The sequence below is a fragment of the Ranitomeya variabilis genome, chromosome 2 (genome assembly GCF_051348905.1).
Source record: "Ranitomeya variabilis isolate aRanVar5 chromosome 2, aRanVar5.hap1, whole genome shotgun sequence".
Classification (NCBI taxonomy): Eukaryota; Metazoa; Chordata; class Amphibia; order Anura; family Dendrobatidae; genus Ranitomeya; species Ranitomeya variabilis.
Genome location: NC_135233.1, coordinates 634,143,620 through 634,157,044, shown reverse-complemented (window position 1 = coordinate 634,157,044; position 13,425 = coordinate 634,143,620). Strand labels below are relative to the sequence as shown.

The 13,425-nt window shown below is 41.8% G+C and overlaps 1 protein-coding gene across 3 annotated transcripts in view; it reads right to left on the bottom strand.

Moving 5' to 3' along the window:
• The window catches only part of IPCEF1 (interaction protein for cytohesin exchange factors 1), a 359,460-nt gene that overhangs the window by 42,487 nt on the left and 303,548 nt on the right, over positions 1–13,425 (bottom strand). For all 3 annotated transcript variants that reach the window (XM_077289086.1, XM_077289085.1, XM_077289084.1), the window contains one exon: positions 7,320–7,501. In XM_077289086.1, the coding sequence (XP_077145201.1) occupies positions 7,320–7,501 (182 nt within the window). The remainder of the gene's footprint in view (positions 1–7,319; positions 7,502–13,425) is intronic.

Below are 13,425 nucleotides of genomic sequence, written 5' to 3'. Positions count from 1 at the left end.
AAAAAACCAGAACCCGGCCGTGACACGCAACCAATTTCCTGTGCCCCCGGGAAAGGTTCGGCATTAAAAATATACTCATCCCCATCATCCTCCTCGTCCTCCACCTCCTCTTCGCCCGCTACCTCGTCCTGTACACTGCCCTGACCAGACAATGGCTGACTGTCATCAAGGCTTTCCTCTTCCTCTGGTGCAGACGCCTGCTCCTTTATGTGCGTCAAACTTTGCATCAGCAGATGCATTAGGGGGATGCTCATGCTTATTACGGCGTTGTCTGCACTAACCAGCCGTGTGCATTCCTCAAAACACTGAAGGACTTGACACATGTCTTGTATCTTAGACCACTGCACACCTGACAACTCCATGTCTGCCATCCTACTGCCTGCCCGTGTATCCTCCCACAAATAAATAACAGCACGCCTCTGTTCGCACAGTCTCTGAAGCATGTGCAGTGTTGAGTTCCACCTTGTTGCAACGTCTATGATTAGGCGATGCTGGGGAAGGTTCAAAGACCGCTGATAGGTCTGCATACGGCTGGCGTGTACAGGCGAACGTCGGATATGTGAGCAAAGTGCACGCACTTTGAGGAGCAGGTCGGAGAACCCAGGATAAGTTTTCAATAAGCACTGCACCACCAGGTTTAAGGTGTTTCAGTTGGGAAAGGGAGATGGCAGCCATGAAATTCCTTCCGTTATCACTCACTACCTTGCCTGCCTCAAGATCTACTGTGCCCAGCCACGACTGCGTTTCTTGTTGCAAGAACTCGGACAGAACTTCCGCGGTGTGTCTGTTGTCGCCCAAGCACTTCATAGCCAATACAGCCTGCTGACGCTTGGCAGTAGCTGGCCCATAATGGGACAACTGGTGTGCAACAGTGTCATCTGCCGATGGAGTGGTTGGCAGACTGCGTTCTGTGGAAGAGCTGTAGCTTCTGCAGGAGGATGAGGAGGAGGAGGAGGAGGGGGTGCGAACGCCTACAGCCAACTGTTTCCTAGACCGTGGGCTAGGCACAACTGTCCCTAAATTGATGTCGCCTGTGGACCCTGCATCCACCACATTCACCCAGTGTGCCGTGATGGACACATAACGTCCCTGGCCATGCCTACTGGTCCATGCATCTGTAGTCAGGTGCACCTTTGTACTCACAGATTGCCTGAGTGCATGGACGATGCGCTGTTTAACATGCTGGTGCAGGGCTGGGATGGCTTTTCTGGAAAAAAAGTGTCGACTGGGTAGCTCGTATCGTGGTTCAGCGTACTCCATCAGGGCTTTGAAAGCTTCGCTTTCAACTAACCGGTAGGGCATCATCTCTAACGAGATTAGTCTAGCTATGTGGGCGTTAAAACACTGTGTACGCGGATGCGAGGATAAGTACTTCCTTTTTCTAACCAGAGTCTCATGTAGGGTGAGCTGGACTGGAGAGCTGGAGATCGTGGAACTTTCGGGTGTGCCGGTGTACATGGCAGACTGAGAGACGGTTGGAGACGGTATTGTTTCCGCCGGTGCCCTAGATGCAATATTTCCTCCTACAAAACTGGTGATTCCCTGACCCTGACTGCTTTTGGCTGGCAAAGAAACCTGCACAGATACTGCCGGTGGTGCGGAAAATGGTGGCCTTACAGTGACGGAAGGGATGTTGCGTTGCTGACTAGCTTCATTGGCCAAGGGTGCTACAACCTTGAGGGACGTTTGGTAGTTAGTCCAGGCTTGAAAATGCATGGTGGTTAAGTGTCTATGCATGCAACTAGTATTTAGACTTTTCAGATTCTGACCTCTGCTTAAGCTAGTTGAACATTTTTGACAGATGACTTTGCGCTGATCAGTTGGATGTTGTTTAAAAAAATGCCAGACTGCACTCTTCCTAGACTCGGATCCCTTTTCAGGGATTGCAGACTGAGCTTTAACCGGATGGCAACGCTGTGCTCCAACAGGTTTTGGCTTTGACACGCGTTTTGGGCCAGATACGGGCCCGGCAGATGGAACCTGTTGCGATGTTGATGCCTGCTGCGGCCCCTCCTCCACCTCCGCTTCTGAACTACTGCCGCCTGCACCCTGTTCCCCCAATGGCTGCCAATCGGGGTCAATAACTGGGTCATCTATTACCTCCTCTTCGAGCTCGTGTGCAACTTCGTCTGTGTCACTGTGTCGGTCGGTGGTATAGCGTTCGTGGCGGGGCAACATAGTCTCATCAGGGTCTGATTGTGGATCTGTACCCTGAGAGGGCAATGTGGTGGTCTGAGTCAAAGGAGCAGCATAGTACTCTGGCTGTGGCTGTGCATCAGTGCACTCCATGTCAGAATATACTTGTAATGGGCATGGCCTGTTAAATGTTTCACTTTCTAAGCCAGGGACGGTATGTGTAAAGAGCTCCATGGAGTGACCCGTTGTGTCGCCTGCTGCATCCTTCTCTCTTGTTGTAGTTTTTGCTGAGGAGGACAAGGAAGCGACTTGTCCCTGACCGTGAACATCCACAAGCGACGCGCTGCTTTTACATTTACCAGTTTCGGAAGAGGAGGCAAAAGAGCTAGAGGCTGAGTCTGCAATGTAAGCCAAAACTTGCTGTTGCTGCTCCGCCTTTAAAAGCGGTTTTCCTACTCCCAGAAAAGAGAGCGTTCGAGGCCTTGTGTAGCCTGACGACGAAACTGGCTCCACAGCTCCAGACTTAGGTGGAATATTTTTATCCCCACGACCACCTGATGCTCCACTACCACTACCATCATTACCAGCTGACAATGAACGCCCACGACGACCTCTTGCACCAGACTTCCTCATTGTTTTAAAATCTTAACCAAAGTAACTTTATTTGTTGCTGTCAAACAACTTACACGGTGAGCTATAACTTCAGTATGATTTCAATATCCCTTAACAGGTTGGTGAGACCACAAGGAAAATCAGGCACAATGTTACACACTCTGTTTTCTGTGGCACAAAATCACAGAGATGACACACACGCAGGACTGTCACTCAAGCACTAATGTCAATATTAAACTCCCACCTAATTTATTTTTTTTTTTTCTCAGGGAGACTTTAGAAACCAAATAATATTAAAAAAAAAAAAAAAAAAAAGGCTTTCTATGGCCCACAATTAGAGAGAGAGAGGTGGCACACCCAGGAGTCAAGACTGGCGCACAAGCTGAAAGGGCAATATTACTCTCCCACTGTTTTTTTAAGTTTTTTTTTTATTTCAGGGAGACTTTAGAAACCAAATAATATAAAAAAAAAAAAAAAAAAAAAAAAAAAAAAAATAGGCTTTCTATAGCCCACTGAATGAGAGAGAGAGGTGGCACACCCAGGAGTCAAGACTGGCACACAAGCTGAAAGGGCAATATTACTCTCCCACTGTTTTTTTATGTTTTTTTGATTTTTTTTCAGGGAGACTTTAGAAACCAAATAATAAGAAAAAAAATAAATAAATAAATAGGCTTTCTATAGCCCACTGAATGAGAGATAGCACACACAGCAGTGGCACACAAGCCCTGACTGAGGCCAATATTTTTCTCCCACTGATTGATGTAGTGTTTTTGTGTTGAGGTAGATTTTAGAACACAAATCAAGGAAAAAAAAAAAATGCTTTCTATGGCCCACTGAATGAGAGGGAGAGAGGTGGCACACCCAGGAGTCAAGACTGGCACACAAGCTGAAAGGGCAATATTACTCTCCCACTGTTTTTTTATGTATTTTTTTTTTTTCAGGGAGACTTTAGAAACCCAATAATATTTAAAAAAAAAAATAAATAGGCTTTCTATGGCCCACTGAATGAGAGGGAGAGAGGTGGCACACCCAGGAGTCAAGACTGGCACACAAGCTGAAAGGGCAATATTACTCTCCCACTGTTTTTTTAGGTTTTTTTTTTTTTTTCAGGGAGACTTTAGAAACCAAATAATATTAAAAAAAAAAAAAAAAAAAATAGGCTTGCTATAGCCCACTGAATGAGAGATAGCACACACAGCAGTGGCACACAAGCCCTGACTGAGGCCAATATTTTTCTCCCACTGATTGATGTAGTGTTTTTGTGTTGAGGTAGAATTTAGAACACAAATCACGGAAAAAATAAATAGGCTTTCTATGGCCCACTCAGTGAGAGATGGCACACACAGGGATGGCACTGTAGCAGAAATGCCAATCTTAATCTCCCACAAAAAAAACAAAAAAAAAACAGGGACTGTCCTACAATTACTATCTCCCTGCAGTAATGTAAGCCAGGTATGGCAGGCAGCAATAGGAGTGGACTGATGCACAAATTAAATAAAAAGTGTGGACAAACAAAAAAGATAGCTGTGCAGAAAGGAAGGAACAAGAGGATATGTGCTTTGAAAAAAGCAGTTGGTTTCCACAGTGGCGTACACACAGCAATACAGCTATCACGGAGCCTTCTAGGGCAGCCCAATGAGCTACAGCGCTGAGGGGAAAAAAAAAAAAAAATAGCTTCCACAGTCCCTGCACACCGAAGGTGGTGTTGGACAGTGGAAATCGCTGCAGCACAAGCGGTTTGGTGGTTAGTGGACCCTGCCTAACGCTCTCCCTGCTTCTGACGAAGCGGCAGCAACCTGTCCCTAAGCTCAGATCAGCAGCAGTAAGATGGCGGTCGGCGGGAACGCCCCTTTATAGCCCCTGTGACGCCGCAGACAGCAAGCCAATCACTGCAATGCCCTTCTCTAAGATGGTGGGGACCAGGATCTATGTCATCACGCTGCCCACACTCTGCGTTCACCTTCATTGGCTGAGAAATGGCGCTTTTCGCGTCATTGAAACGCGACTTTGGCGCGAAAGTCGCGTACCGCATGGCCGACAAGCACAGGGGTCGGATCGGGTTTCATGAGACGCCGACTTAGCCAAAAGTCGGCGACTTTTGAAAATGATCGACCCGTTTCGCTCAACCCTAGTGTATAATACTATATGGAGGACTGAGGAGTGTATTTTAATATATGGGGGACTATAGGAAATGTACTATACTATATGGAGCACTATGGGGCACAATATATTATATGGAGGACTATGTGGTGTGCATTTTACAATATGGAAGACTCTTGTGCACAATATATTATGTGGAGGACTATGGGGTGTATTATACTAAGTAAGCAAAATGCTGCTTATTTACTCCGGTGTAAACTGTAGATGTGCTGCTGATAACATGATACTGTATGGGGACAGATTGATCTAATAGTGACTGTTCTGTTCCCATCACTCTTTCTCAGTTGATGTAAAGATGCCGGGAAACAAGCGAAAAACTTCAATATTGTCGATCACACTCGTTTAGCGGCCTGAACTCTGCGCAAGTAAACACAGCAGAAATGCTTCTGTGTGATGTGCAATATGTTAGCATTTAGGGCCCCATTTTAAACTTTTGCCTAGGGCCCCACTTTGCCTAAAACTGGCCCTGTGTACAGCCACATAAGGGGTATTGCCACGTGCAGGAGGAATTGTGTGACAAGTTTTGGTGCCTTTTTACCCATTCCCTAGTGTGAAAATATAACATTTAGGGCTAAACCAAAATTTTTGTGGAAAAAATGTAATTATTCTTTTAATGGCCAATGATATAAAATAAAGTGGGGCACATGTGGCTTTAACATGCTCATTGCACACCTAGATTAATTACTTGGGGGTTGTAGTTTGTTAAATGGGGCCACTTACAGAGGGTTCTGCTGTTTTGGCAGTTCAGTGGCTCTTTCAGTGGGTCATGGCACCAGCAAACCATAACTGCAGAATCTGCACCTATATGCTCCTCCTTCCCTTTTGAGCTTTGCACTGTGCCTCAAAAGTATTTTTGGACCACATATGGAGTATTAATGTACTCAGGAGAAATTATGTAACAAACTGTACTGTTCATTTTCTCATATTATCCCTTTTTAAAATTAAAAACTTGGGGCCAAAGCAACATTTTAGTGGAAACCATTTTAATTTTCCACTTACTGAGCCCAATCTTATACGATTCTGTGAGTCATATGAGGGTTAAAAATGCTCACTGCACCCTTAGATGAAATCCTCAAGAGATGTACTGTAGTTCCCAAAATTGGTCACTCATGGGAGTTTCTATTGTTTTTTGCATGTCAGGGGTTCTTCAAATTCTCTCAAATCTATTTCAGCCAACATTGAGCTCCAGAATTCAGTTGGTGCTCCTTGCCTTCTCAGCCCTGTCATCTGCCCAAACAGTAGTTTTCCACCATGAGGTAAAAATTGTACAACATATTTTGGGGTCCATTTTCTCCTGTTCCCCTTGTGAAAATTAAAAATTTGGGGTAAAATCAACATTTGTGAGGGAAAATGTACTTTTTTATTTTCACGGCTCAACGTTATAAAATTCTGTGAAGCACCTGGGGTTTCAAGGTACCCACCACACATCTAGATAAATTCCTTGAAGAGTGTAGTTTCCAAAATTGGGTCACATGTGGGGGATTTTCACTGTTTAGGCACATGAGGAGCCATGCAAACACTACATAGTGTCTGCTAGATTCTAGCCAGTTTTGCATTTCAAAAGTCAAATGGTACTACTTACCTTCTGAGCCCTGCCGTGCCTCCAAACAGTCATTTTCCATCACATAGGGGGTATCGTCGCACTCAGGAGAAATTGAACAACAAATTCTATGGTTCAATTTCACTGCTTGTGAAAATGCAAAATTTGGGGCTAAAGTAACATTCTTGTGGGGAAAAAAATAACATCTTCATTTTCCCTTCCACATTGCTTTAATTCTAGTACATCACATGAAAGGTTAATAAACTTATTGAATGTGGTTTTGAGCACTTTCCGGGGTGCATGTTTTTAAATGGTGTCAAGTTTGTGTATTTTCATTTAAATAAGCCCCTCAAAGTCAATTCAATATGATGGGGTCCCAAAAAAATGGTTTTGTAAATTTTGTTGGAAAAAATATGAAATTTCTAATCAACTTTGAAACCTTCTAACTTCCTAATAAAAAAAAGTTTTTCAAATTATGCTGATGTAAATTAGACATGTGGTAAATGTTATTTATTAATTATTTTGTGTGATGACTATCTAGTTTAAAGACATCAAAATTTAAAGTTTGAAAATTGCTAAATTTTCAACATTTTAGCAAAATTCCAATCTTTTACAAACAAATGTCAAAAAAATATTAGCCTAAATTTACCACTAACATAAAGTACATTGTCTCATGAAAAACTAGTCTCAGAAACACTGGGATACATTAAAGCAGTGCAGCGTTATTACCACATAAAGAGACAGAATTGAGAAATTTGTACTGGTCAGGAAGGTGAAAACAGGGTCAGATATGAAGAGGTTAAGCTCAGAAACCTTGTGTTTTTAAGAAGATAATTTTTGTGAGCTAATATTACAAAATATTCACTCTTACCTTCAGAGTACTGTTCAAAGTTCTAATTTTGTGCAGTTTTTCATTGATTGAAGGATTTTTGCAACGTTTAATAAAAGACTTTCTCAGTTCAATTTTAGATGAGGGACGACGATCTCCAATTGGTGATAGACTGGCTTCTTCTATTGATTTGTATAATTTCTCCATTTCATCATCATCTTGAGCTTACAGAAGCAAATAGAAACATTTAGGCTTAAACCTGTCATTATTATTATATTAGCACAAATTCTGAAAATTGAGAAAATCTTTATTGCAATCATGTTTTCTACAGCTGGGTTTTAGAACTACTTTCCAAGTGAAAAAAGGGTATTCTCTTATTTCTCCTGTCTATTTTACCTTTTCATAACAAAATGAAAATGATTTTCATTCTACTGAAGTATGCTAATGGTGCTCAAAGGAAATTTTACAAAATAATGGTTAATCAAAAATTCAAACTGAACTGTTCACTTGATATGTATAGAAAATGTATAGGACATCTTTTTGTTGGAGGAATACAAATCTAGCTTGTTTATAGGCCACATGCTACTAGCCTAAGCCAAAAGAGTATTCTTTTGGCACACACTTAATACCTACTACCATCTCTTTCTCTATTTTCATCTCAATAACAGCACCATAAGATTTGCCTTTTGGACCTATGAATGGCAGGAATACATAAGTTAAAGCCACTCCCTATCTTGCCTTCACCAGTGTTTTCTTGCCCATATTAATGGTTAACTATTAGAGATGATCAGTATATCTGGCACAAAAGGGTTCTCCCCAAAGAATTACTCATTGCCACTTAAGTTAATTTGGTATTCCTCTTCGATGTTCTAACATCTGGCACTCTACCCATTTTTAGATTAGGTCCTTTACCTGTCCTCCTTTAATCCATAGGAGTACAATCTGGACTAGGTCGTGTGTGGCTTCACATCTCTCCAGCCTTCCTCCCAGGTATGTCTCATTTCCAGTTACAGTATATGCTAAAAGTTTGTGACCCTTTCAGAATTTCCCATAATTCTGCATAAATTTGATCTAAAACCACATGAAATTTTCACACACATCCAAAAAGTAGTTAAAGTGAACTTGTCACCAGGTTTGGCCAACAACAGATACGGCCACCACCTTTCAGGGCTGATATAGCATTCTATAATGCTGTATATCTGCTCCTAAGGCTACTTTCACACATCAAGTTTTTGGTTTCAGGCTAAATCCGGCAAATTTACAAAAAAACGGATCCGGCGTAAATTGTGAAAAACTGATGTGCCGGATCCGTTTTTTAGCTGGATCCGGCTCTCTTTACTGCACATGGATTTTTGACTTCCTGATTGTGGGGATGAGAGAGAGAGAGAGAGAGAGAGATGGACTTTTTTGCCGCACAGAAAAAACGTTGCAGTGAACGTTTTTTGTGTCCGGCAAAAAAGCCTGAAGGGACGGATCCGGGATAAAACGGATGAAACGCATGTCCTTCAGGCACAATCCGGCGCTAATACAACTCTATGGGAAAAAACGGATCCGGCGTGTAAAAAAAAGGATCCGTCTTTTTCAAAAATTGCCGGATTGTGCCTGAAACAAAAAACCTGATGTGTGAAAGCAGCCTTACCCAACCTTTCAGAGAAGAAAAATAACTTTTATTATACTCACCTGCAGGGCAGTCCGATGGGCGTTGCTGGTCTTAGTCTGGTGCCTCCCATTTTCTTACGATCCCCGTCCTCCTGCTTGCTTTGTGTCGATGACGCGTCCCTTCATCATCCACACAGTCTACTCAGCACAGCACTCCTGCACAGGCGTACTTCTCTGCTCTGTTGAGGGCAGAGCAAAGTACTGCAGTGCACATGTGCCGGGGCTCTTTGACCTTTCCCGACACCTGTGCACTGCAGTACTTGGCTCTTCTCTCAATAGGGCAGAGAAGTATGCCTGCGCAGGAGCCGCGTCATCCACACAATGCAAGCTGGAGGGTGGCATCGCATGAAGAAGGGAGGCACCGGACCAAGACCAGCGATGCCCATTGGACCAGACCACCCCGCAAGTGAGTACAATAAAAGTTATTTTTCTTCTCTTGCAGGTCGGGTTGGGGGCAGATATGCATTATAGAATGCTGTAGATAGAACCTGAAAGCTGATGGCCATATCTCTTATTGGCCAAACCTGGTGACAGGTTTCCTTTAATGAAAATCAAATGAGTTAAAAATATCCACAAGAAGAAAAATCAGGATGAAGAAAATCATCCAATATCATGTGTCTGTGAAAATCAAAAATATGTTAACCTTTAGTATTAGCAGATAATTTGAAGATGGAATGAAAGTCTGCTATTTTCAACCAATGGGATGACAAGAGGTTATGAATTTCAATTAGGTCGCCCACTCAAGTTATTGCCCTCCACAGGAGTGGCCAATCAACAAAGATTTAAACAAGAGCAAATTGTATGATAGTTCACAAGGTCATAGAGGACCTCAAGGTAAATCTCTAAGAAAACAAAGGCCTTTCTCACATTAGCTAATGTTAATGTTCTACTTTCAGGAGGACACTGAAGAAAGATGGTGTTACAGTCTATCTGCAGTTTGCTGAAGAGAACCTGCACAAACTAGAAGGCTATTGGAACATTGTTTTGTGGACAGGTGAGATTAAAAATAAAGATTTTTGGTCTAAATGAGAAATGTTGTTTGGAGAAAAAAAAAAGTATTAATAAGCATAAAAACCTCATTCCATCTGTGATACACAATGATGGTAGCATCATAGGTTGGGCCTTTTTGCTGCATATGAGACAGGACAGCTTGTCATCATTAATGGAACAATTCAGAAGTTTATCAGCAAATTCTAAAAGAAAGATTGAGAACATCTGTACATGAACTGAATCTGAAGAATGAAGTTAAAATTTTGAAATGTTAAAGTCCTGACCGGAGCCCTACAGAAATGTTGTGGAAGGAACTGAAGTGAGTTGTTCATGGGAGGAAACCCATCAACAAAACATGGAGGGTTTTAAGAGAAGAATGGGCTAAAATTCCTTCAACCTGATGTGCAGGACAAATCAACAGTTACCAAAAACATTTGGATGCAGTAATTTCTGCACAAGGCCATCATATCAGATACACAGTGCAAAGGTTCAATACTATTACTACTCACAGATATTTGATTTTGGATCATTTCCTCAAAAAAAAACGAATGAAAAAGTCTAATATTTTTAACTCATTTGTTTAGTTTGGTTCTCTTTACCTACTTTTAGGTCTTATCTGAAAATCTGATGTAGTTTCAAATCAAATTTATGTAGAAATATGGGAAATTCTGAAGGGTTCACAAACTTTCAAGCATCACAGTGCGGTCCGGGGCCTCCCATCTTCATAGGATGACGTCCTCTTCTTATCTTCATAGGATGACATCCTCTTCTTGTCTTCACGCTCCGGCGCAGTCGTACTTTGTCTGCCCTGTTGAGAGCAGAGCAAAGTACTGCAGTGCACAGGCGCCGGGCCTCTCTGACCTTTCCCGGTGCTTGCGCACTGCAGTACTTTGCTCTGCCCTCAACAGGGCAGACAAAGTACGCCTGCGCCGGAGCCGCAGCATGAAGACAAGAAGAGGACATCATCATAAGAAGATGGAAGGCCCCAGACCGGACTGTGATGCCCATTGGACCAGAACAGAATGGGGACCGCCCCTGGGTGAGTATAATCTAACCACTTTTTCTCATCTTTCAGGATACATCGGGGGCTTATCTACAGCATTACAGAATGCTGTAGATAAGCCCCTGATGCCAGTGGGCTTAGCTCACCTTCGATTTTGGGGGTGACAGGTTAGTATATTAGAGCCATCTAGTGGCCAACCACTACAATGACACATAGTGACACTACAGGACTTTTTCTCATTGAGATATAGAGAATCCTCTGTGATTAATTCAAAATAATTTTGATCTTGTTTGACATTGGTTTTGAATGCATTAGCACACTATAACTTTTTAGGTATTTTTTTGTAAATTATTTGACTATATGTCTGAAATTCATAAATGTTTTGTAATGAAAACTATTGGGATACTTCCATGCTACTCATAATTGTTGTTAGTATTCATGCCTTCTCATTCCAGTATCCATTGCTGAAAAATATATTTTTTAATGTTTTTATTCATAATTTAATAAATATCATGTTTCAATCAACTTCGTAGTCACTTCTATTTTTGTTCTTGACTATCATATCAAGAACACATCTTGTTCTTCATATATTGGCTAAAGAAGTGCAGCCCATTAATGACGGGCATATTGTAAATTGTGGACATTTTTGGATAAAGTACATCATATTTTAAGTCTTGCTTTATTTAAGTAGCAGTGCTGGATGTGCTAATGTACCAGAAATAGTTGTTTTTTTTTAATACTATGGTGCTTGTGTAATAATAACATTTGAATTATATTCTTGGATTCATCTTCAAAATATGTGTGACTTTTTTGTTTGTAATATTTTCTATTTTCACACATATGGAGTGCTCTAGAGTTTTCATAGTAGATGCTTGAGACGACAGCTACCTATACTGCTTGCAGGGGGCTTTGGGTGGGACAAGAGATGCATGCTCCTCTCTCTGAGCAAGTCACATTCTCACTAGTGGAATCAGTGTGGTATATTATAAAGACGAGTGGCTCTTTGGAAATTTGAATTTGCCAGCTTTGACGCTATGCCCCTAAAAATTAAATTTGCAGGGAATAAACTTACGAGATTCACATTATTAAAAAGTATCTAATTTGTTAGAAGAGATGCCTAGAACACTGAGTTCCCCTGGAGTAAACTGAACACCTTTTGAGCTCTATAATGCAAACACAGACTTTTTAATGTACAAATGACTTCAGCCTATCTGGCTAGGAGAAAATGTATGGTAATCAGAGGTAACCAACAGCATGCTTTACAAGACACTATACAATAAGGCTTTTTTAGGCTACCTAAATTGTATAAACATGCTATATATTATCCCTTTTGGGGCAGATGCATGCATTTACTGTTGTGTTTAGACAGGTGGTGCAAACAGAAGAAGCCGTGCCATTTTCATATGGTTGGGGTCAACAAATAAAGAAAAACCAATTAAGTCAAAATATCATATGAGGTCCTCCAAGAGTGAGAACCAAACGAAAGAAAAAAAACTCTTAAAAAATAACTTTTAATGTTAATTAGTGATGAGCGAGTGTACTCATTGCTCGGGTTTTCCCGAGCACGTTCGAGTGGTCTCTGAGTATTTGTAACTGCTCGGAGATTTAGTTTTTGTTAACGCAGCTGCATGATTTTTGGCTGCTAGCCAGCCTGAGTACATGTGGGGGTTGCCTGGTTGCTAGGGAATCCCCACATGTATTCAAGCTGTAAATTATGCAGCTGAGGCAACGAAAACTAAATCTCCGAGCACTCACAAATACTTGGAAATCACCGGAGCCTGGTCGGGAAAACCCGAGCAACGAGTATACTCGCTCATCACTAATGTTAATCACTTAAAAGTAAACTAATATATACAACACTCTTAAAATGGAGGACATTAAAGTGTTTCGAGGAAAGAATGCATTATTGCTAACAGACCCTATTTGGCCCTATAGAACTGTTAAGCCTACCTGACCACAGAGGTTGGCACCAAAAATAGTCAGCATGGTGCCCTTTTCAACGTCGACAGTCCCTGAAAACCATATTGTCCCCTATGCTAGGCAATATAGAATATACAAATATATAATCTGCTTTGTTATATACAATTTTCCTGAGAATCTCGGATGTGGGTAACCCAATCTGTGAAGATGGTGGGTACATACAGATGTCACAATGTATTATCATACCAGTAATCAGTCCTGCCTTCTGCTATATAATTTCAAAGGTTCAACTATACATGCACATATTCCGAAGTGCACCTTCACAGACAAAGTACCCATACCAATACTTTCCTCAAGAACCACAACTAGTCAGCGCTTAGATGTCAGATCCATTTTCCCCACCGCATTTCCATCCTCTGCCCTAGAGCTCATCAGGGGACCATTTGTAAAGAGAGATCTCAATGGGTCAGAGGGCCAGTGGTTTAGATTTCCATTCCCTCCAGTCACCAGGAGACAATGTCCCCCATTGTCAGTGCCCGTGGTTCTAATGGATGCAACAACCTCTCCTCTGTGAGG